The 23,808-nt window shown below is 40.7% G+C and overlaps 1 protein-coding gene across 5 annotated transcripts in view; it reads right to left on the bottom strand.

Annotated features, from left to right (window-relative positions):
- Positions 1-329: 329 nt before the first annotated feature.
- slc8a3 (solute carrier family 8 member 3) overlaps positions 330-23,808 on the bottom strand; it is a 203,148-nt gene continuing 179,669 nt past the window's right edge. For 3 of the 5 annotated variants that reach the window (XM_034197865.1, XM_034197902.1, XM_034197894.1), the window contains 4 exons: positions 13,099-13,223; positions 11,737-11,836; positions 9,785-10,054; positions 330-4,000 (listed from right to left, as the gene is read on the bottom strand). In XM_034197865.1, coding sequence (XP_034053756.1) covers positions 3,624-4,000; positions 9,785-10,054; positions 11,737-11,836; positions 13,099-13,223 — 872 coding nt within the window. In that variant the 3' untranslated portion in view covers positions 330-3,623. Of the gene's footprint in view, positions 4,001-9,784; positions 10,055-11,736; positions 11,837-13,098; positions 13,224-16,829; positions 16,848-23,808 lie in introns of all 5 variants that reach the window. The other 2 variants (XM_034197873.1, XM_034197883.1) reach the window with 1 other exon arrangement.

The raw sequence follows: 23,808 nt of genomic DNA, 5'->3' as shown, positions 1-23,808 counted from the left end.
ACTTATCTCGTGCCCTCATTGGTCATGTGCGCGTTTGTGTGTGTTGGAGGAGGGGCTCTGTAAGGAAGTGGCAGATTTTCTCCGGTTGTGTATTTTCAAATTCTAGCGCACTCGAGCTGGTTTCTCCAAAATGACCTACCCCACCTTTAAGGTACATTTTTCCAACTTGTTGTGGTGTTTTGTGAAAACCCTAATAACTCAATTTTGAGGATTTTGGATGTTTGTGATAACCTTTCAAAACCTTTAATCTCAAAAAAGTATTTCCTTTATTTCTAAATCCAGTGACATTGATATATTTAATAATCAGTTGTGATTCAAGTCAACCAGTGTTTGCTTATAAACCAGAAAGCTGCTTTATTTCCACAGAAAAAAACAAAAGGTGTTGATCTCAAAACACCGTCAGCTTTTGAAATTTCCTTTTTTATTTTTGACATCTCATTGCAGGCCAGGAAAAAACATACCCCCTCCATTATAATTAAAATGTGCCCTCTTTCTCTGTTACACAAATACAAGTGAAAATAACAATATAATTAATGAAGCTTTTCCTCAGTGTCTCACAAATTCACATTTCACTTTTATTCCAAATAAAATAAGACTGCTGCCTTGAGAGGTGATGTGTATGATAAATATATTTTCCTCTTTTACAGAATTAAGACATTTCATATTTTTTAAGACAAAATTACGATTTAGAGTGGTGAAAAACCCCGCTTGTGCACACACACATAGACACACATGGCAGATTAAAAATAATACAACCAAATAAACAATATAAATAACCCTCTAAAGGCGAGGATACAACAATTCCTTGACATCATGAACGCCTGCCAAACTCAAGACTAAAAATGTTTTTTGCAGGATTCAAAAAGGTGACAAAGTGAGCCCCCGGAAAATAAAACAACACACATTTCCACTGGCTCAGATGACTGCAGATAACATGTACTGTAAATGAGATGTGTGTTTGTGTGTGTTTGCATGCCCCCCTCCTTGCATGACACCTATACTGTGTCAATGTAAACATACACAGAAAATTATGTACAAAACGTGGGTGTTTTAGTGTTTTAATGGGACCCGTCCTCACAGCGTCAGTGGACCCCATATCGACTGAATGTGTGCGTGTGTGTGTGTAAATGTGGGGGGAGCAGGTGTGGTCCAGGGCCGGGAAAGAGCATCCGAATCAGCCACAAGACGTATTTACAACACTGCTCACCACAGAGGAAGAACACTGAGGAAGAGGTGGAGTGAGAAGAAGGGATGAACCACAGGGACTGGAGATTGACATCCCCCTTGTGGAAATACAGTGTCACTGCAACCATTTTTTTCTTTACTTTTATTTTTATCATTTTTTTTAACAGATGTTGCATCCCACCTCTTTGGTAATCTCTTGGGTGATTTTTTTATTTGACTGATTATATACTAACATATGCAAATTAAGTAATAAATATATTTTTTCTGCTACTTCTTGGGAGTTTTAAACGAGTAATAATTTGTTTCTATTGTTTTTTATAAACAAAGCACCAGTCGTGTGTTAAACAGCATTCAGTATCGATGTCAAGCTACTTTTAAATTCATCATGGAGCTATCTGCTGCTCTGATACCCACACTGGCTTCTCTTTACTGAAGAGTTTCAATCCTACTCTTTACAAAATCAGCAGAAGCGGGAGATGTTAAGGGAAAAACATGTCATTTGAGTCTTTTTTTGAAGCACTGCCAACCTAACACCTACATATTTGATTATGGAATCACTTTGATTTTCTCTTATATCATGAAAACAGATTTTATTTCATTGTAGATGCACTGATTGATATTTATCAATGATTAGATGATGTTTAACATTAAAGGTGTCGCTCACAGTTATCCTTAGTAGTTTATGCTGAATCCATTGTAATAGATCTGCAAGTATTATTATATTGATGGTAACATAATTATAATTCATTGTTAAATTAAATTGTCATGCGGAAATGTCAGAAAATGCTGTTTTCAGCAACTTAAATATATGATTTGGTGCTTTTCTCTGTTTTATATCATATTCAAGGCGATATTTTGGGGGTTTTTCTAATAGCTTAACAAGACATTTCTGCATACTTTGTTTGTATGCAAATGCCTGGTGGTTTAATTTGGAAAGAATTGTGTTCTCATTTACTTATTTAATAAAGTAGAGCCCAAGATTATGTTTAATGCTGCAATGCCAGGGATTCAGGCACAGACAACACCAATGTTGCAGTTGGAGAAGCTAACGTAAAAGCAGCTAGCAGCAATTAAGGTTATGTGATGACATGCTTTGTATTAAAATCTCACATTTTATAAAGGCAGCTTTAAAAGCGGTTCTGGAAGAAGCTCTTCAGTTGTTCAGCTCAGTGTGGGCGGCTGCAGCTCCACAGGCACTCTGTTCGGTCCATAGTGACACCTTAAATATTGGCCTTTTGCACACGTACAAGTAGAAGTCTCAATAAATAGATCTATACAGCAAAGTGCACGGAAGGAACAGTAGAAAAATACCTCTTAATTTATTTCTGCAGCAACATGTTTTTTTTCTTTTTCTAGGATTTCTGATTGAAAAGTTGAAAACTCGAGTGAGACCAAGATATCAGTAAATAAATAAAATACAATGTCATATTTTTACCTAGGCAAGATACATAACTCTTAGAAATGTGAAGAAGACATCGTTCCAGTATATAGTTTGACCCCCCCACCCCTCCCGTTTAGCCACAGCAATCTTTAGAGCAGAAAGTGACCACATTTAAACAAATATTCAAAATATACAGAAAATATGGAAATATATTATATATAGATACGTATAGAGTACGGAAGTAATGTTCAGGGCAGTTTGACCATGTTCACTGTGTCCACGATCGCTCTTCTTCTTCTTCTTCTTCTTCTTCTTCTTCTTCTTCTTCTTCTTCTTCTTCTTCTTCTTCTTCTTCTTCTTCTTCTTCTTCTTCTTCTTCTTCTTCTTCTTCTTCTTCTTCTTCTTCTTCTCTTCTTCTTCTTCTTCTTCTTCTTCTTCTTCTTCTTCTTCTTCTTCTTCTTCTTCTTCTTCTTCTTCTTCTTCTTCGTGTGATTTCTGAGAACTCTGCAGTGCTCCTTAGGAAACTATGCAAATAAAAAATAAATACTATAAATCAATCAGTCACTCAACATATTCCCCATTTACGATATTTTGCTATTCCTTAACATTGATCAGAAAATAGTTCTTTTAATCCTTTATTTGTGTTTGTGTGTGTTTTTTTTGTTTTATTATATCTGTTGCGTTTTTATCCCCAAAATACTTTTTAGAAAAAGTCGTTCTCGTCAGACGTTGAGAAAAATATAGACCTCTGATTAACTCAACCCTCTCCGGATATAAGACTTCAGTCTCTTCCAGGTCTGCGTGGCATCTTCTGGACTCGATGGTGACCCAATCCCAAATGTAAGCGGACTGGCGCCGGCTCAGGACGGCGATCTTCTCCTGCAGAAAACTCGCCACCGAGCATCCTTACAGAAGGGGTTGAGGGAGAGAGATAGAGGCGTCTGGGAAAACCAAACCTCTCCTGTTCATACAAACCATACAAGACCAAAAAATCCCACAGTGAGAAGCCACCCTCTGAAGTTGTACTTTAAACCCCTGCATGTTTGTATTCCCCTGTTTAAAAGCCCTCTATATGACAGTAGGCCTCCAGGCTGGAGAACAGGATGTAGAGGAACCAGAGGCCGAATAAGAAGGCGGACGTGGCCAGTCTGTGACCCCGCGGACCACCCAGTTCCCCTCCGATGTGGGCGCGGCGCCGGTAAAGCAGCACCGAGATGGCCAGGAAGGCGAAGATTGTGAAGAGGGTGACGGAGAAGGCGAGCGATCCGGCCTCCACCACGAACGGCTTCCCCTTCATGTGCCAGTAGATGGCCGCGATCGACCAGGCCAGGCCGATGCCCAGGAACACGTTGACGGCGTTGCTGCCGGTCACGTTCCCGATGGAGGCGTCGGCGTACGTGTCCTGCACCGCCGATACCTTACTGGCAAAGGTGTCTGCAGAGAGAGAAGTCATTAGGTTTTCATGCATATTCTGAACTTTGATTGGTGCACAGAAATAAAAGAGTCCCACCCATTTTAAACCACAGAGAAAAGCAAGATATTAAATAACCAAACTTTGGCCAAAATACTGTGTATACAATTGTAAAGGTCCCCTATTATACTGTTTTTCATCAATATAGTACAGGTCTCAGATATATACAAAACATGTCTCCGAAGTGTTTGGCTCCAAACACCAAACAGATCATTGCAGCATTACCCATAATCCCCTCTGCTTCAGCCCTGTTTCAAAAGTGCTGATTCTCCGTCTGTTACTTTAGATGAAAATAAGGAGCCCCTCCCCACGCCCCTCTGAGAGACATTTGGTTACAAAGAACTCAATGGTGCTCTAGGAGGATATTCAGGTGATAAGGGGGGGGGGGGGGGGGGTTACCTTGGTTGCTGATTGGCTAATGGTTACACAAGACAAGACATCGTTATGACATCATAAAGTGGCCAAAATCTGATCAGCTCATTTTCAGACAGGTTTTTATAGAAATGGATCAGGACAAAAAGAGACAGAATCTGTGTTCCTGAAACTTTCAGAGTCTCTTTTCACAGACACACATGTTGAATGAGAAGAGACATGAAGAAGAGGGGACACATGTTGATGTAGAAGAGACATTGTTACGTGCCAGGCAGGCCGTACTGGTGTGGTTTTCCTTCCCTCCTGTGTTTCTCTATTCTCCCTGTCTTCTGCACAGCGAATCAGCAGCTGATCGGTATCTGCCTGTGCACCTGAGTTTGATGGCTGATTGGATCCTCTCACCCTCAGCTGGCCTATCAGCAGCCAGGGCCGACCATAAAGGAGGCACCCAGGAAGTCTTCTCGCTCTCTCACTCTGGGCCTGTTGCTGATTGAGGAGCCTGAAATTGACTGCAGTGTTTAGCAACTAATTCTCCTTGTATTGTCTGACCTTTTTGAAAGTATGTGTGTTGAGAGGTGGAGGAGTTAGGTAAGTCTGGGGTACCCTGTACATTTCTCACCACGTAGCTAACTAATGTTTAGACACACTAGGTTAGCGGATTGTTGCCACCCCTGTATATTGTTTTGTCAAAGTCTTTGTAGTTTAGTTAGTGAGGGTTTTTGTTTGAGTTTTTGTTTCAAAGGATAGATGTAGAGATAGGCCTGGTTTTGTTATGCTTGTTTCTTTTGTTTGGCACAATCCTTTGACTCCTCCTCCTCCTCACCAACTAAGGTTTCAGTTATATGTCTGTTCGGTTCTGGGTTTACAAAATAAACCTTTTGTCAACTGTTACGCTGACTCCCTCATTTTTATTGGTTGTATGTTATTGTCTCCAGGTCCCCTAGACCTTAGTGGGGACGTAACAAACATGAAGAAGAGGGGACGCATGTTGATGTAGAAGAGACATGAAGAAGAGGGGACACATGTTGATGTAGAAGAGACATGAAGAAGAGGGGACACATGTTGATGTAGAAGAGACATGAAGAAGAGGGGACACATGTTGATGAAGAAGAGACGTGAAGAAGAGGGGACACATGTTGATGTAGAAGAGACATGAAGAAGAGGGGACACATGTTGATGTAGAAGAGACATGAAGAAGAGGGGACACATGTTGATGTAGAAGAGACATTGAGAAGAGGGGACACATGTTGATGTACAAGAGACATGGAGAAGAGGGGACACATGTTGATGTAGAAGAGACATGAAGAAGAGGGGACACATGTTGATGTAGAAGAGACATGAAGAAGAGGGGACACATGTTGATGTAGAAGAGACATGAAGAAGAGGGGACACATGTTGATGTAGAAGAGACATGAAGAAGAGGGGACACATGTTGATGTACAAGAGACATGGAGAAGAGGGGACACATGTTGATGTAGAAGAGACATGAAGAAGAGGGGACACATGTTGATGTAGAAGAGACATGAAGAAGAGGGGACACATGTTGATGTAGAAGAGACGTGAAGAAGAGGGGACACATGTTGATGTAGAAGAGACATGAAGAAGAGGGGACACATGTTGATGTAGAAGAGACGTGAAGAAGAGGGGACACATGTTGATGAAGAAGAGACATGAAGAAGAGGGGACACATGTTGATGAAGAAGAGACATGAAGAAGAGGGGACACATGTTGATGTGGAAGAGACATGAAGAAGAGGGGACACATGTTGATGTAGAAGAGACATGAAGAAGAGGGGACACATGTTGATGTAGAAGAGACATGAAGAAGAGGGGACACATGTTGAGAAATGTAGTCTGGTGTCAGCTTTTCAGAATCCAGCATTCACACAAATGTCTTCATAAATTATATTCTGTAGTTAATGTTATAATTCCTGACCATAAAGATGATTATTAGTGGTATTTTGATAGTTTCCAGAAATCGTGCACACTTCCCCTTTCTTTTAATTTCCTGAAGAAGATAAACATCTTGAAAGCAAATGTTCATTTTCCGCTAAAGCCAACTGTCACTCAAAAATATAAATGGCACTGTGGAGATTGGCAATGTCCTCTGTTTTGGTCTTTTTGTTTATTTATTTATATGTTTTCCTAAAAAAAATACAGTGATGATTTATTAATGTTGCACCCAGGTCCTTTAATAACAAATATGCTGACGGAGTCAAAGTTGTTGGTGACGTATTGTTACTGTCAGGGGAAAATTCAGAATATTGTCCTGATGTTACTGTTTGTAAGAAAAGCTCATGATATATATACAAATACGAGCTATATATTTATATTTGTATACCACTCTTTAAACTGTATATATCAGAGCTATGTACACACTGCACTTCTAATGTATTATAGACCTTACAAAACCTATCCCTACTTCTATAGAGTAACTGTAAACTTACAGGAGACTCAGGAAAAGGTTTGTTTTCAAAATAAAAGACACATAGAATTGTTGGTACCACTTTACAATAAGACTACTCTTATAAATGATTCATAAAGGGTTTATAATTAGGTTATGAATTAGGTTGTAAACACTTCATTAATCATCATAAACCAGTTCTAACACAGTTTTCATACATCAACAGAGGCTCACTATTTAGCAAGATGACTAAGCCTTAGCTACTTAGCGAGAATCAACTCAGTGAACAACAGATACCAAAGAAGGATGCTGGCTGATGAAGAAGATGAAGTAATCTAATGGCGCGTTTCCACTACAGTGCGGAGCGCGGTTTAAGAGTGCCGTGCCCGTTTTTGGTTGCGTTTCCACTCGGCGTAGTTCCGGCTAGCAGGTACTTTTTCACAGTTTGCTGGCTCTCCAAAATCGAGGCTCTTTCCGGGCCAACAACCGGGCTGAGTATGTTAAACTAGTGAGAGAATCGCTGGCAACTACAACAAGATGAACATATTTTACCGTGATTTAATTGTAATACACGTTTCAAAATGATGCCGAAGTAACAACATACTGATACCGGTTAGTAACAACCAGAGATGGGGTCGTTACTAAAAAAAAGTAATATATTACATATTACTTTAAAAAAAAGTAATATATTACACTACTTCGTTACTCTCTACATAAAGTAACTCGTTACTTTACTCGCAGGGCCGGCCCGCCCCTCCCTGCAGGCAGATCACGCAGACTGCTAAAGTTTCAAATGTTCTCTTTAGTTCAGTTTCCATTGTCGCATAAGACTGATCCAGATCCTGAATGTTCTCCTATCTGACCATGGCTGTCCTCTGTCTCCTGCTATCTGTATATTTTGCGCAGTCTATCTCTGCTCACGCTGTTGCGTCGGCGTGTTCTCCTGCGTGTTGGCCATGTGTTGCACTGGAACCAGACACCGCAAAGACTTCAGCCGAGCACGTACGAACTGCGCATGCGTGAGTGGCAATAACTCTCCTTACCAGCAGGCGGCGGTAGTGTGTATTCGTCATTCAAAACAGGCAACAACCGGAAAACAGAGAAGAAGAACAGACTACGTGATATAAACAAACAACAAATAGCTGTGCGTTAGCTTCACCTTAGCATGTGTTCTTTGCAGGTGTTTGTTGAGGTTTGATTATGACTGATTTTAGTAAGTAACGAAGTAACGCGTGTCGGGGCAATGTTAGTAACTGTAGTGTGATTACTGAATTATAAAAGTAGCACGTTACACTACTCCGTTACCGACAAAAGTAATATTACCCAACTCTGGTAACAACCATGAATTAATGCTTTGACAAGTCTGCAGACAGACGGCAGGCGAAAAACCTTTTTAAAATGTGTGTTTTCTGAATGGAGATTGGCTAAGCTAACGTTGTATATGCTCCGACCACACTCACAACAACGGCCTACAGACATAAATAAAGCAGCGATTGTATTCGCCATGACACTGACAGTCTGTGGTTTGTACTTGTTTCACTTTTGTCAAGTTTCTGAACAGATATGAGGAGCTGTGAGCTCTGAGGGCTAACAGCTAATGGCTGATGTTGGTTTTGTGTTTGCATTGAAGATGACGTCACGGCTCCGCCTACACTGCGTTACTATAGTTACTGCCCCAGCTACTAAACTGTAATGGAAACGCAGCATAAAGTGAGCCTGGCCTACCAAGGCCTAACTATACAGTACTAAGCCTTGCGAGGCCCTGCAGTGGAAATGCGCCATAAGTAGCCAATAAAAGACTTAGCAGTACAAATAAATGTGGGCTCACTATTTGGCAAGCCACCGGTCACAGTTGCCCTGTTTATCTCATGTCTTATAAAAGCGGCCCGTCCACACAGCGGCGTGCATTGTCGCTTGCCGGCGGGCATGTCTGAAGCTGGACCAACAACCAATCACCTGAATCTCCCGCCCCGGACACACAAGCAGCGGTTTGATTGGCTAGAGCTTGTACTGGCATACGATTCGATTGGCTGACGCTTCCGTCGAAGCTTCAAAAGTGGAACATTGCTACGCTTCGCTCCCACAATGCAGTTCAGCGAAGCGTGACGTCACCCCATTCAAAGTGAATGGGCTGAAGAGTTGAAGCTTTAACGCATGCCGCTGTGTGGACGGGCCGTAACTGTATCAAAACGGGAAGATCGGGATGAGGCTTGTTTTTCTAAATAAAAGCCCTTAGGGTCTATCCTTATAGAAAGCTCAGAATGAGGCTTGTTTTTCAAAATAGAAGCGACAGAAAGTAACTGTATGGTACAGGAAGATAAGGTTTAGGCTTGTTTTCCAAATTAAAAGCCCTGATAAGCAACAATATAGCTGCTGCTGCTGCTGCTGCTATACCTACTTAGCACTGGCAATACATTTGATGGTTGAACAATCAAACATTTGTAAGTATTGAGTATTAAAGGTCCCCTATTATTCTGTTTTTCATCAATATATTATAGGTCTCAGATATATACAAAACATGTCTCTGAAGTGTTTGGCTCCAAACACCAAACAGATCATTGCAGCATTACCCATAATCCCCTGTTTCCAAAGTGCTGATTCTCTGTCTGTTACTTTAGATGAAAATAAGGAGCCCCTCCCCACGCCCCTCTGAGACACATTTGGTTACAAAGAACACAATGGTGCTCTAGGAGGAGATTCAGGTGATAAGGTGGGGGGGGGGGTTACCTTGGTTGCTGATTGGCTAATGGTTACACAAGCCAAAAAAACGTTATGACATCATAAAGTGGCCAAAATCTGATCAGCTCATTTTCAGACAGGTTTTTATAGAAATGGATCAGGACAAAAAGAGAGACAATCTTTGTTCCTGAAACTTTCAGAGTCTCTTTCCACAGAGGGGACACATGTTGATGTAGAAGAGACATGAAGAAGAGGATTTTGCATAATAGGTCCCCTTTAAGTCCTGATCTCACCTGGGACGGAGGTACCGAGGGCCACGAACACCACGGCGGTGACGGAGTCCTTGAGCCCGATGGTGCAGCCGAAGTGCGACGCCAGGTCTCCGATGACGGCGGTGAGCATGCCGATGATGGCGATGGAGGTGATGAAGCACGCCCAGCCGTTCAGGTAGTCGGTGGGAGGAACGCAGGCGAACAGAACCTTCCAGAAGACGGTGAGGAAGTGCATGACGTAGTCGAAGCAGGACGGCAGACGCTCCTCCCCACTCTCGTCCTCCTCCTCATCTGAGGGGGAGAAAGGGTTGTTATTGGGGTGTTATTGAAGCGGGAGGACAGCAGAGAGAGCAGCACCAGCATAAAAGAGGATGAGATATAGGAAGTGGTAAAAGATAGAGAAAGGGGTGAAGGAGGAGAAGTACATGTCAGCAGAAGAGGCAAACAAGAGGATGAGAGAAAGAAGATGGAAAAGCAATATAGATGAAAAGGAAAGAAAAACAAAGACAGATGATGAAGAACAAAGAGGACGAGGACGAGGGAAGGGAGAGTTTGAAAATGTTGGCGAGATAATACAAATCAATAAAGGAGAAGGGTGATGACAAAGACACATTTACTTATTTATCAGCTGCAAAAGTCACTCAAGCTGTCAGATACATGTATCAGAGTATAAAATATAATATTAGCTTTCAAAATGTAGAAGTATAGAGAAGCATATCAGTAAAGTACCTTAAAGTTGTACTTAACCTGTACAATGACAAATGAAAGATCTATCTATCTATCTATCTATTAAGGTTGAGTATATGTACTTCATTGTATTACACTGGTTCTACACTGATTTAAGAGAAGATGGGAATACAATCTGTATTAACTTTTACTTAAGTAATGTAACAGTCTTTATTTTACACTCAACAAAGTATTTAACAATTGGGTTAGCAGCAGTTAAAGACCTGAGTAGTTTATCCACCACTGACAATCTGTGTTTCTCAAACTTTTTCATACCAAGGACCACTTAACCAATAAAAAAACACTCGTGGACCACCTAACTCCACAAATATCAAAAAACACATAGTTTTTCTAGAACAGATTACAAATTGCCTGAAAATGGTACAAACAAGTGGCAACATGTGTGATGAAGGTGTTGCGCTGGGCTATATCATGCAATCAAAAGTGAAACTTAGCCTCGCTCCATTGCGGAGATATTCCCGCGAGAGTGTGGAAAACTTAAATGTATTTATTTCAAATGTGAAATGTTACCAATATACTCACGGACCACTAGGGGCCGCTCACGGACCACCAGTGGTCCGCGGACCACACTTTGAGGAAGCACTACAATATAACACCTTTGATAGGGTTTACTCCAGTTTGGAAAAATGTATCATTTTGGATTTTTCTTCCTTTAAATTGTCATCTTGTAAGAGCTATAAAATAAATGTGCCCTCAGGTGGATCTCACAGGAAGTTCAGCATGGAGACGAGGAAGTGACTCAGAGTGTCAGGCCATGTGAGCTGCATGCATCTTTCAGACACACTGGATCATGAAATAATAAAGAGTACCGCTGGATTAAATATTTCAGCAGAGAGAGGAAGCTGTGACTGCAGAGCGGCAGGACGACCAGATGATGGATGGCTTTTTAATCTCACCAACATGAAACTTCTCCAGAGCCGCAACAGCTTTCAGGGACGACTCCACTTGCATTAGTTTCTGAAAACTGACACTGATATTTTTGGGCTGCGGTAGCTTCTAAGAATACAACATGTAGTATGCTAAGATTAACCATCCAAACAAGAAGCCAATTTATTTCTCTCATACTAGCCTACCACGCGGTGAAAGGCTTTGGTCCTTCTTACATTCAAGTCTTGTTCAAGGTCACAGGAAAGGGAACTCCCCCAAAAAATGAATATGACCCCTTTAAACAATTGATGTCCTTTTATTTAGCATACCACTATTTGTATTATTATTCCCTTCAGCACCTGCACTGACGGTGATGGCCTCCATGAACTGGTCCCTCCAGGAGTTGGTTCCCACCACCAGAGCCAGGTTGGTCTTCTTGATCAGCTTGTCCACCGTGCTCTGTGAAACCAGATAGAAACAGTATTAAATCCATCCTATCCAGAGGCTGCTGTGAGGAGCAGTTCACCAGCGTGGCCACAGGGGGGCAGTGGCATCCAGTTCAGCTGCAGGAACATGTGTGAAGCATGATGAAGGAACACAGCAGACACAAATATGGAGGAAAGAGGATGACTTTATACAGAGTGGTGGAGAATAACAAAGCACATTCACTGAAGTAAAATGTCAAGGTACTTTTACTGAAGTATTTCCATAGTAGGCCTCTAACCTTACACTTCACTACATTTGAGAGACTTGCACTTTAGTAACTATTTACTTTACAAAGTAAGATCATCCATGACTGCACACATCTGTCGATATTTAAATCACAAATCAAAATGTCCCTTTTTAAAGCTGATTTTAATATTTAAATATCTAAAATTATTGTGTGTTTTATATTGAAAGTGTGTTGATTTCTTTATTTTAACCTGTATATGTTAAGTGAAACATGAAAAGCACTCATTATTATTATTATAAATATATATTTTAAATTATTTTAATGATATGTCTTAAATTATTATTATTATTATTTTTACTGTTCATTTTTAATATTTTAAAATGTATTATTATTATGTTTAAGACCTATAAAACCTGATTACAAATATTGTAAGAATATATGCAAGAATAGCTTAGTAAATTATTTAATTTCCAATTCAGTATAAAAATAACTTTCATCTACGAAATAAAATAATCTTACAGAAAAATATATTTTGAGTTTATTTATGTTAATATATTTTGAAGAAGAACAAGATTATAAATCCCCAAGAGGGAATGCATTTTGCTGAATGAACCACTTACTTGTATTTGTACACTTTAGTATTGCTTCTTTAACTTAAGTAAAACTCTGAGTACTCCTTCCACCTCTGTTTAAACCAGGGGTGTCAAACTCAAGGCCCGGGGGCCAAATTCGGCCCGTGACTTCATTTCATGTAGCCCCACAAGAGCTTGCAAAGAATATTATATGTTCATACGGTTACATGCCGCTTTACAGAAGCACATTGCCCATAAACTACATGTTCCCACAATGCATCTCAAATTAGACTTTTTTCTCGGAATTAGACTTTTTTTTTTTTTTTTTTAAATGTAACTTTTTTTCCAAAATGTCTTTTTTTTCAGAATTTTGCTTTTCTTTCCTGTATCTGTTATATCCAGCAGATGAATTGAAGTTTTCCGGTGTTTGCGGCAACAGGAATATCCCGCTCTGTTTGCAGAGGAACCTCTCTCACCTTAAACTCGTACGACTCCTCGATAATCACTTCCAGCTTGGAGTTCTCCCCCAGCACCGGCTTCCCCATCTCCGCGATGCGCCGAGCCTCCTCCTCGTCTGTCGTTATCTTCCTGTCTGACACATCTGGAGAGGAGGGCAGAAGAAGAAGGACATCACAAAGAGACGACACTCAGCTGATCAGCACGTTGTTATTCACAGAACAAAACATCAGACAGTTTCCATCTATTCAGACTTCAGAATGTCCACGCTCATCCAAGAGTTTGTTTTCCATGCAGTATTATACATATCAATGCAAAGTGAAAAACTACAAGATTTATTGTAATACTAAATATCCTTATTTCAAAATCTGTCTGTTTCTCGGTGAGGTTAGACTTTGTTATGTAAAAGTTAGACAGACCTTCATGCACAAAACACTGCGACAAATAATAAGTGCAGATTTATGGATTTATTTTGTAACATTTCCCATTAAAATTCTAATTCAACAGTGACTTTCAAGGTCCTTTGTGATGTTCACGCCTTACCAAGTTTGTTTACATGCAGTATTATACACATAGCAGTCACACTCTGTCAATGCAAAGTGAGAAAATAGTTGATTTATGGTAAAATACCCACGAAATATCTTCTTTCAAATAGTTTTTCTCTGCTTTTGGTGGGAGTTAAACTTTGTTGTGTGAAGGTTAGAAAAACCTGCATGCACAAAACACTGCAACAACAAATAATAAGTGCAGATTTATTTATTTATTTTGCACCACTTCCCATTATTCTTCTAATTTAGAGTCAACAATGACTTTCAAGGTCCTGCAAAACATCAAAAGGTTTTCTCGCTGTTACGGGAAGTTAATTTATTTTGCCTTTATAATATTTGTGAAGCCTTTACATGCAGTATTATACATATATGTATAGTCAAATCTGTCACACTCAATCAATGCAAAGTAAAATAATAGAAGACTTGTTGTAATAAATATCCTCTTTTTAAAAAGGTTCTCTTTGTCTTGGTGGCTAAACTAATGTTAGACGTGTGGGGGAAACTTCTGATGCAATTGGAAACAGGACTCAGAGACACGAGGAGAGCTGGAGCTTTGATGGCAAACACTGACGGTTTATTTGGAGTTACGGCCGGAGAATTGACAAGACAGGTGGTGTGTCACGAGTTGACACAGCGGCTGCCAAATCAATTCTGAAGAACTCTTTCTGTAGCTCGAGGTTTTAACTACACTGAACAAAAATATAAACGCAACACTTTTGTTTTTGCTCCCATTTTTCATGAGATGAACTCAAAGACCTAAAACATTTTCTATATACACAAAATAACCATTTCTCTCAAATATTGTTCACAAATCTGAAAACATCTGTGATAGTGAGCACTTCTCCTTTGCCGAGATAATCCATCCCACCTCACAGGTGTGGCATATCAAGATGCTGATTAGACAGCATGATTATTGCACAGGTGTGCCTTAGGCTGGCCACAATAAAAGGCCACTCTGAAACGTGCACTTTTGCTTTATTGGGGGGGGTCTGGGGGGGGTCCGAAAACCAGTCAGTATCTGGTGTGAGAGTATAGGGTTAGGGTTAGGGTAATGTTGTGAATCGAGTGGCCTGTGTTCGTCGTCCATAACATACGCCTGCCCATACCATAACCCCACCACCACCATGGGCCACTCGATTCACAACATTACCCTAACCCTAACCCTACCCCTCACACCAGATACTGACTGGTTTTCGGACCCCCCCCCGACCCCCCCAATAAAGCAAAAGTGCACGTTTCAGAGTGGCCTTTTATTGTGGCCAGCCTAAGGCACACCTGTGCAATAATCATGCTGTCTAATCCGCATCTTGATATGCCACACCTGTGAGGTGGGATGGATTATCTCGGCAAAGGAGAAGTGCTCACTATCACAGATTTTTTCAGATTTGTGAACAATATTTGAGAGAAATGGTTATTTTCTGTATATAGAAAATGTTTTAGATCTTTGAGTTCATCTCATGAAAAATGGGAGCAAAAACAAAAGTGTTGCGTTTATATTTTTGTTCAGTGTAGTTCGGAGTGTAATAATCAACATTCTTTATCAGTAAGACTAAACATTATGGACCCTGAATCTAACTAGAGCTCTCGTCCATAGGAAAGAATGAGCGCCAGGTAACCTTCGTCCCTGAACAGTAAACTACCTCATGGCGGCTTGTGCTCCGTCACAGACTGGCAACAACAATGCGCCCAAGCTGCTCCTCCTTAAGAGAGATAGCAGCAATACCCAAGGCCGTAGACCTATGCCGTGAGAAAGGAGACAGTGAGAGGAGAACATGATGAACTGTGTCGAAGGTTGAATACCTAAGCAAATTATTCCCTAACAATACACACTTGCATGCTTGATCAATCTCACAAAACACTGCAAACACAAACAATAAGTGCAGATTTATTTTATTATTATCTAGAATTTTCCATTATATTCCTCTAATTTAAAGTTTATAATGACTTTCAAGGTCCTGCATCTCGTAAAGAGAGCATGTTTTAAAGAGTGAGTTTTTGTCTCTTTTTGCCTTTATTATTAGATAGGAGAGCGTCAGATAGACAGGAGAAGGAAAAGACGAGGGCCTTGACAAAAAACTGTTTGTCTTATACATTTTCTTTTTTAAGCTTCTAAAAAACAAGACATTCTTTCCAGTTGATGTCCCTCTTTGGGTATGCTTTCATTTGAAATCTTTAGACTGAACATCAGTATCTTATATCATCACATATCATATATTTTACTATATATACTCTACCTTTGTTTTTAATTCTTGTTTTTATGCACCACGACACCAAGTCAAATTCCCCGTACGTGTAAACCTACCTTAAACCTGCTTCTGATTGATTCTTAATAGAAAACCAAAAGAGTGTTTGATCGATTCGTCCGGGCCAAACGGACTATGTCTTGTGTAAGCGTCTCATGTTTCTCTGTCCCCCTCTCTGCAGAACGACGCTCCCTCAGAGCTCCTGAGTGCCCGCTCACTAAAGATCTCATAACATCACTTCAGTGTCAAACTGCATCAAAGCGGAGCGTCTGCATCGGTCCTCTGATCCTCCTGCAGAGACGCCTGCTGCACGGCCTCTAACACGCTCAGCGTCACATATTAACACTGCCATTAAACATCAGCCACACACACACACACACACACACACACACACACCACACACACACACACACACACACACACACACACACACACACACACACACACACACACACACACACACACACACACACACACACACACCCACACACACACACACACACACACACACACACTTTTGAGCTAAATCAATTACAGTGTGCACCCTCAAGTCCTGACAGGATTTATTTTGCTCATGTTAAAGAATGGATTACCCTGCAGCATCTACATTTCCTCGACAAGGAATAATAAATAACAAAATCCCACAAAGGTAATTACATTTCTAATTTTATCTCGACGGTTATCAGGTGTTGCACCTTCCTCCTGACTGCAGAACATGATTTATGGATTTGTGGTTCATTAATTAGCATGAAATCCATCACTAAGAGCAGCATGTGAAACGCTGACAGTAGAGGAGGAAGAGGAGGACGGGTTATTTATATCGCATAATCTCAAGTCTTCATCAGCAGCAGAATAAAGTCCTCTGAGATTTCACGCCATGCAAAAGAGACTCAAATTCAGGGATGGTATTAGAAAAAAACACAGCAAAGAAAGGTGTTAGAGGAGGGATGCACGTCTTACCGTCTGATAACAACATGGCTGTGAGGGGAGGAAGAGGAGGGGAGGAAACAGAAAAAGTGGATGAGCAGTGGAAATGGAGGAAGCATGCCTGATTAAAAGAGAGAGAGATGTGATGCTGCAGAGTATCGACCCTGAGGTGTGAAATATAACGCTCTGATTATTCAATTAGCCGACACAGAGGGAAAGGAACAAACGAGGTGTATTAAAGGGAACATGTCGAATAGGAATCAACAGAATTGCCTTCTATGTCATGATCTGCAGCTATAAGCATAAAACATTTAATTAAAAGTTGAGTAATGCTAAATGCAGTCCGATGAAAGCTGCTGTATTGATTTGACGGGGTATCTGTGTATATTTTCACAGGTTGGGAAGTCATTTCCCGGTTATTCTGACACCATGCAGCGAAAACACAAAGAAACACGGCATCTTTCCATGTGACCTGAATGTTGTTGTGACCTTTGGTGTGTGTGTGTGTATCCTAGCATTACTATACTTGTGGGGACCTACATCTGTTTACACTGTCACGTGTGGGGACTCGCCTCCCTTATGGGGACAAATTGGAGGTCCCCATGAGGGGAATCTTTACTTTTAGGGTGGAGACTTGGTTAAGGGTTAGGGTAAGGCATGTGTTGGTTAGGGTTAGGATAAGTCTCCAGGAAATGCATGTAAGTCAATGTAATGTCCCCTGAAGTGATGTATACATGGTATGTGTGTACGTGTGCATGTGTGTGTACGTGTGCATGTGTGTGTGTGTGTATGTGTGTGTGTGTGTGTGTGTGTGTGTGTGTGTGTGTGTGTGTGTGTGTGCAGGTAGTGCCTAGTTTCCTGATTGGACCTGATGACTCCACTTTAAAAAAATGTAGCGTGTCAGCCTGCTTCCAACAGAAGGTCTGCATTTTTTATATTTAGGGATCTGCATTAAGGTAGCGAAGTGCTAACCTACAAATTGGCTTTGGTATTCATAGTTAGGTGAATGCTTTCTGTACATTTGGAGTTTTTGAGAACTGTGATTGCCCGTTTACTTTTTACTTGTTTACTTACTAGAACTGCAAATGTGATGTTTCCCTGACCGCTTGGGAGTGGGAACAGTTGGAAGAGTGGGGAGTTCCCCTTTCATAGTAGGTCTAGGTTACATTGTGTTTTCCATCTGCCATCACCATAACAGAAGCCATAATAAAACATACATTTCTCTTTAAGGGAGACTTGATGTACTCTGCATTAAGGCGGAAATAATATATGTTTATTTCAGTATCCGTGAAAATATCGGCATATTGGCAATCTGTTTATTCCTGCGTAATGTTCTAAGGATTATGAATATCATGTCATCTAATAAATAATGAACATGTCAAGACTTTACACGTGATATCGAGCTACATAAATCACTCTTTAATGAGTGTGAGGTTGTAATTAAATGATGCACTTCAGCGAGGGAACAGATTTCTATTCACTGATTAGTCACATCTGATATTCTGACACTCAATCAGGGGCGAAGCATCCAGTAACAGCCGTGAACACGTAATGAAATGTCAAATAAAATATGCTAATATTATTATATTATATATTATATCATGACTCTGCAGGATTGTTTCTGCCGAAACAGAAACAGTGACACAGCAACACCCCTCAGGCAAAGCATCACTAAATGATATTAATAAGAATAAAAAGAGAAGGAAGTCATCCAAAGATAATTACACGACAGGATGGGTGACAGAGAGGAGAGGAGGCCTCGGGAGATTCACATCTCTGACGTCTTCATCATCATTTCATAAAGAACCAAGCAGGAAATGAACTGATCAGAGAAACCAAACAAAGGTCCGACTGCTTCTGAACACATGATACCAATTAACCTGTGTGTGTTATCAGCTGCCTGAATCACACACCACACACACACACACACACACACACACCACACACACACACACACACACACACACACACACACACACACACACCACACACACACACACACACACACATACACACACACACACACACACACACACCTTGGTTCATCATCATTTAAGGAGATAAGTGCATTAATTGCCGTGGGCTTCATTATCATTAGTCCAGCTGATCTGAAGCCAGGAGAGTAAGAGCAGCGGTGGGGGGGCGCAGTGTCCGACTCCCAGCAGGAAGAACAGTAAATATATATAAAGACACACACTTTAAGTTCAATAGTGCACATAGATAGTAAAAGATGGTAAACCAAATAGACAGGTATATAAGCAGAAAGACAATGCCAGAGCCAGGTTGTTGTTTTTGTCAAACCTATTGTCACCTGGTGGCTACCTTTGTAGTCAAGGGACTTTAAAAGACTACAATTCCCATGTTGCGAGCCTTTAAGAGACATATGGGCAACCTGAGTGAAAGCGGCAACGTGATGCTGTTTTTAACTATTAAAATATATGATGTACACAGAGCTCCATTACTAAGACATAACCTGCTGTGGCAACAATTAATCATCACTTCATAAAGGTGCACACACACACGCACGCACACACACACACACACACACACACACACACACACACACACACACCTCGTTGCTGTCTCCATGTTCCTGCGTCAGAGAGCTGAAACATCCTTCAGCTGAAGGATCCCATGATTTCTCTGAATGTCGGGTGATTTCCCTCCGCCCTCCTGATGGAACCCTTTCACGCATGAAGAGTCGTGTTTTTTCGTCTCTGCTGAGCTAATTAAAGCTGCCACGACGAGACGCATTTTGACATCAATACATATTTTTAACACATCCATCTCGAGATATTAGGGACTGTAAACAAACACGATAATTGCCAAGAAGAGAGGCAGCGTCTACCAGCAGACACAACGTTTCGTTTTTGGACTAAGAGCCAGTTATATCCTCAGTAAAGGGCATGTTCTTTATTCCACAGGTTCCTAAATACATTCAACTTATTACATCTATTATTTATTATGCAGCTACACAATCTATATACTATACAAGCGGCCGAGATGGGTTTTCTCCGCAGGGTGGCTGGTGTCTCCCTTAGGGATAAGGTGAGAAGTTCGGTCATCAGGGAGGGACTCGGAGTTGAGCCGCTCCTCCTTCGCGTCGAAAGGAGCCAGTTGAGGTGGTTCGGGCACCTAGTTAGGATGCCACCTGGGCGCCTCCCTAGGGAGGTGTTCCAGGCACGTCCAGCTGGGAAGAGACCAAGGGGTAGACCTAGGACCAGGTGGAGGGATTATATCTCTTCGCTGGCCTGGGAGCGCCTTGGGATCCCCCAGTCAGAGCTGGTTGATGTCGCCAGGGAAAAGAAAGTTTGGGGCTCTCTGCTGGAACTGCTACCCCCACGACCCGACCACGGATAAGCGGAAGAAGATGGATGGATGGATGGATGGACAATCTATTATGATTGATTAATAATTATATTATTATTATAATTGTTTTATTAATTAAATACATTATTAATTATTTTGTATTAAAATATATTATCCTTTATTTTGTATTAAATATATTATTATTATTATGATATAATCTAATCTCAAAATACAAACAAACCTTGCATTTTAAGGCCCTGACACACCAAGCTGACCCCAAAGAACACGTCCCGACGGACCCGATTGTTGCGTCGCCTCACGTCTCCTGCGTCTTGGCCAACAGTCGCACTGGAACACACCGCAAAGACTTCAGCCGACGGCCAAGTAGCACATACGAACTGCACATGCGTGAGTGGCAATAACTCTCCTTACCAGCAGGCGGCGGTAGTGTGTATTCGTCATTCAAAAGAGGCAACCGGAAGACAGACTGCGTGATATATACAAATAACAAATAGCGTGCGTTCCATTTTCACTCTCGTCCATCATCACAGACTGTTTCACATAACGACTAATAATCGAAAACATGTTTAGTGCGATACTCGAAAATAAAAAATGATAGCCGTCTGTGTGTGCCTTCTTCACTTCCGTTTCGCTTCCCATGCACTGATTCGCTAAGCTGAACAGACAATCAGCGTGATTTATTTGGCCGACGGCCTTTTGCCGACAGCCTCCCTAGGAGCCTCCACAAAGAGTGGAACAGGCGAGCAAGTGTGCAGGTGTGCGTCATATGAGAGGCCCCGCCTTACATTTTCTGCCACAGATGGGAGATTGGGGAAATTGGTCCGTGCGCAAAGCATTGTGGAGATTTTAAGACCGCGGAGTCTACACATGTGCATCCTCGAAATGTCTCGCTACGAAGTACGCCAGGCTCGGTAGAATTCCAAGTATGCTGGACATTGGAATAGTCCTTCGGCGGCACTCGATGACGTAGTATGCTTGAAATAGTGGCTCTGGAGCAGCTTTACTCGACATTGAGAAACACCCAGAGAAACGCGGATCTTGGGTCCTTAGCTTGAAAAAAAAAGAGGAGGCGGAGCTAATGCCTGATCAGAATTCTACCGGAGATAAAGTTAAATTCTGCTGTGATAAAACGCCATCCTGTTCTAAAGCACATCAAAGATTATTTCTGAAACAGTATGGAGCTCAAATGCTTTTTCTCTTGCGGGTTTATCACAAGGTGAGTTCCTTTTTTTATTTCCTGCTTTTTAAACACATGTGCTCTCCAGTACAGGTTAGCTCTGAGTGTTAGCGAGGCTTGCTAATGTAAACAAAGACAAGATTACGTCCAAAACACGTCAGGCATTGTTTCTGAAAGCAACTCTCCACAGGTTCACCATCCGAAATTACGTCATGTCAGCAAATCTGTATCCGCTCGTTGTGCCCATGTATAATAAGAACTGGATACAGCGTGGGAGGCGGGGTCTTGTTCTTTCCTATGAGAGCTGCTCATTGGCGCATGAAGACAAAATGGCCCAACTTTTGAGAGAGCGAAACGTCACAGATTACCTAGCATGCCTGGCTGTCAGAGCAGAAGAACCTGTACGTGCGCTCACAGAGCATGCGCCCCTTTAGCCCCGCCCCCCGAACTCCCACTCTCGGCTCACTGGAATGAACGGAAAGAGAAAATAAATCTAGATTCGGTTTTTAATGCACGTTACAACTTTAAGGACCTAATGATTCTAATAAGGGCTATAAGATAGTTCATCCTGGGTAGTTTATTTAGTTATAATAATATCCGCTGATTTACAGACGTCTCTTTCCCAATGTTAGTCAATGGGGAAAAGTCTTTCTGGGCCGGGTGACGTCACGGGCTGATACGGAAATTGTAGTACCGCCGTTTGGACACTACGAATATTTTCATCAGAGTCCGGCGCACTTCCTGGGGGCTTGGTTGCACCCCCGTTTTTAAAAGATGTGGGTACGGAGGAAAAGAGAAAGGGTTTTATTTTCTGACGCTGCGTGAGTTCCCTGACACACCGGGGACACATATTTATGTATAAAAGACATAAAAAAGTGCATTTTGCATGATAGGAGACCTTTAAAGTAAAATAAAGATGTAATAATAAAATAATAGTTATTATAATTGTTATGCTAAGCTAAGTGGATGCTGCTTGTAGTTCCATATTCAGTGGTATTCTCACGTCGGTAACTGAGCATATTTCCCAATTTAAACCTCCTTTAAGAAGTGCATGTATAAATAAAATGTACCAATTCTCCAAATTGGATCCCTATTTGTTTTGATGTGTATCTCTGATGACGGCTGCCTGTCACTGGGACGGTTCCTCACATATTCTCTGCTCTCTCTGGTGGTTTATTTCCCTCTGAGTCTCGGAGCCTTTATCTTTCCCTCATTCCTTTATCTCTGATTCCCTGTCCTTCTCTATCTGCCACATATCTACTTCACTCATCCCTTTAGTTTCTGATGTGTTTCATTCCCTAATGTCTCCCTCTTCTTGTTTCCGTCTGCTTCGCCTACAGGGATAAAATGTCCTAAAATACTACGTGGCCAAATGTAATATTTGTTGTCCTTGAACTGAGAAAGTTTGGGAGCCTGTTGAGGAGGATCTGCCAACAAATGTTCTCTACAGATTACTTTTTGTTTAGAGGATGGTGAATATCGCAGGATATCTAAAATACTTGAATGTAAAACCAAACCTGAAACGTTCCTGTCCTGTCCACTTCTGTTTTAGTATTTGTTGTCCTAAAATGGTCCCAAACCTATATTTCTTAGGGACATCACTTAATGGATATCAATGGAAGACGATCAGGGACCCATGGGAAAAAAGGTTTGAGATCTGACCAAAAGTTTACTCTTGGTCAGATCATATTTCTGACAGAAATAATATTTAAAATTCAGATTTTTTTTCTGTAATATAAAAAAACTAAAAGTATCTGAGAATAAGTTAAAAAAAATAAATGATATTATTTTCAGAAATTCTAAGAATTCTGACTTTGATCTCAGGAAAAAAAAAATATTTCTGATTTCTTTTTTAAATAACAAAAAGTATTCTGACGTGTACTTGTCTTCCTTTTCAGAAATAAAATATTTTACTGAGATTTTTGTTTTCTCAAAAAAACAAACATTATTTCGCTGAAATTGGTTTGCCTGATATCGATTATTCTGAAAAACTCAGAATTCTGAATAAGATATATATTTTTTCAGAGAAGTCAGAATTCGTAGAAAGAGTCAGAATTCAGAATTTATTCTTAAAAGCCAAAAAAAAACGTTTTTTAACATTTTTTCGGAATTATTTTTATTTCTTTTCTCAGATAATTTTTTTGGGTCCATTTTCTGAAAATGAATTCTCTGGAAAATATATATTTTTTAAATTATGTATTTTTGAGAGAAGGTTATTTTCCGGAAAATACTTGTTATTGTTATTTTTTTAATCTTCTGAATAGCTCAGAAGTCAGATTTTTTCTCAATAATTTTAAAGAATAATACAATAATAAAATCCTATATGAACTATACAAAATACAATAATAAAAAAAATTAAACGAAATGAAGTAAAAGTAAAACGTAGATTGAAAAGTACCTAAGGATTAAGGGTAAGTACCGTACGGTAGGTAAGAATGGAGAAACCAGCTCGAGTGCGCTAGAATTTGAAAGTACGCAACCGAAAAAAAATCTTCCCCTTCCTTC

Source organism: Gymnodraco acuticeps, unplaced genomic scaffold (assembly GCF_902827175.1).
Source record: "Gymnodraco acuticeps unplaced genomic scaffold, fGymAcu1.1, whole genome shotgun sequence".
NCBI classification, from domain to species: Eukaryota; Metazoa; Chordata; class Actinopteri; order Perciformes; family Bathydraconidae; genus Gymnodraco; species Gymnodraco acuticeps.
The sequence above is the reverse complement of the archived record's forward strand: the minus strand, read 5'-3'. Positions and strand labels throughout refer to the sequence as shown.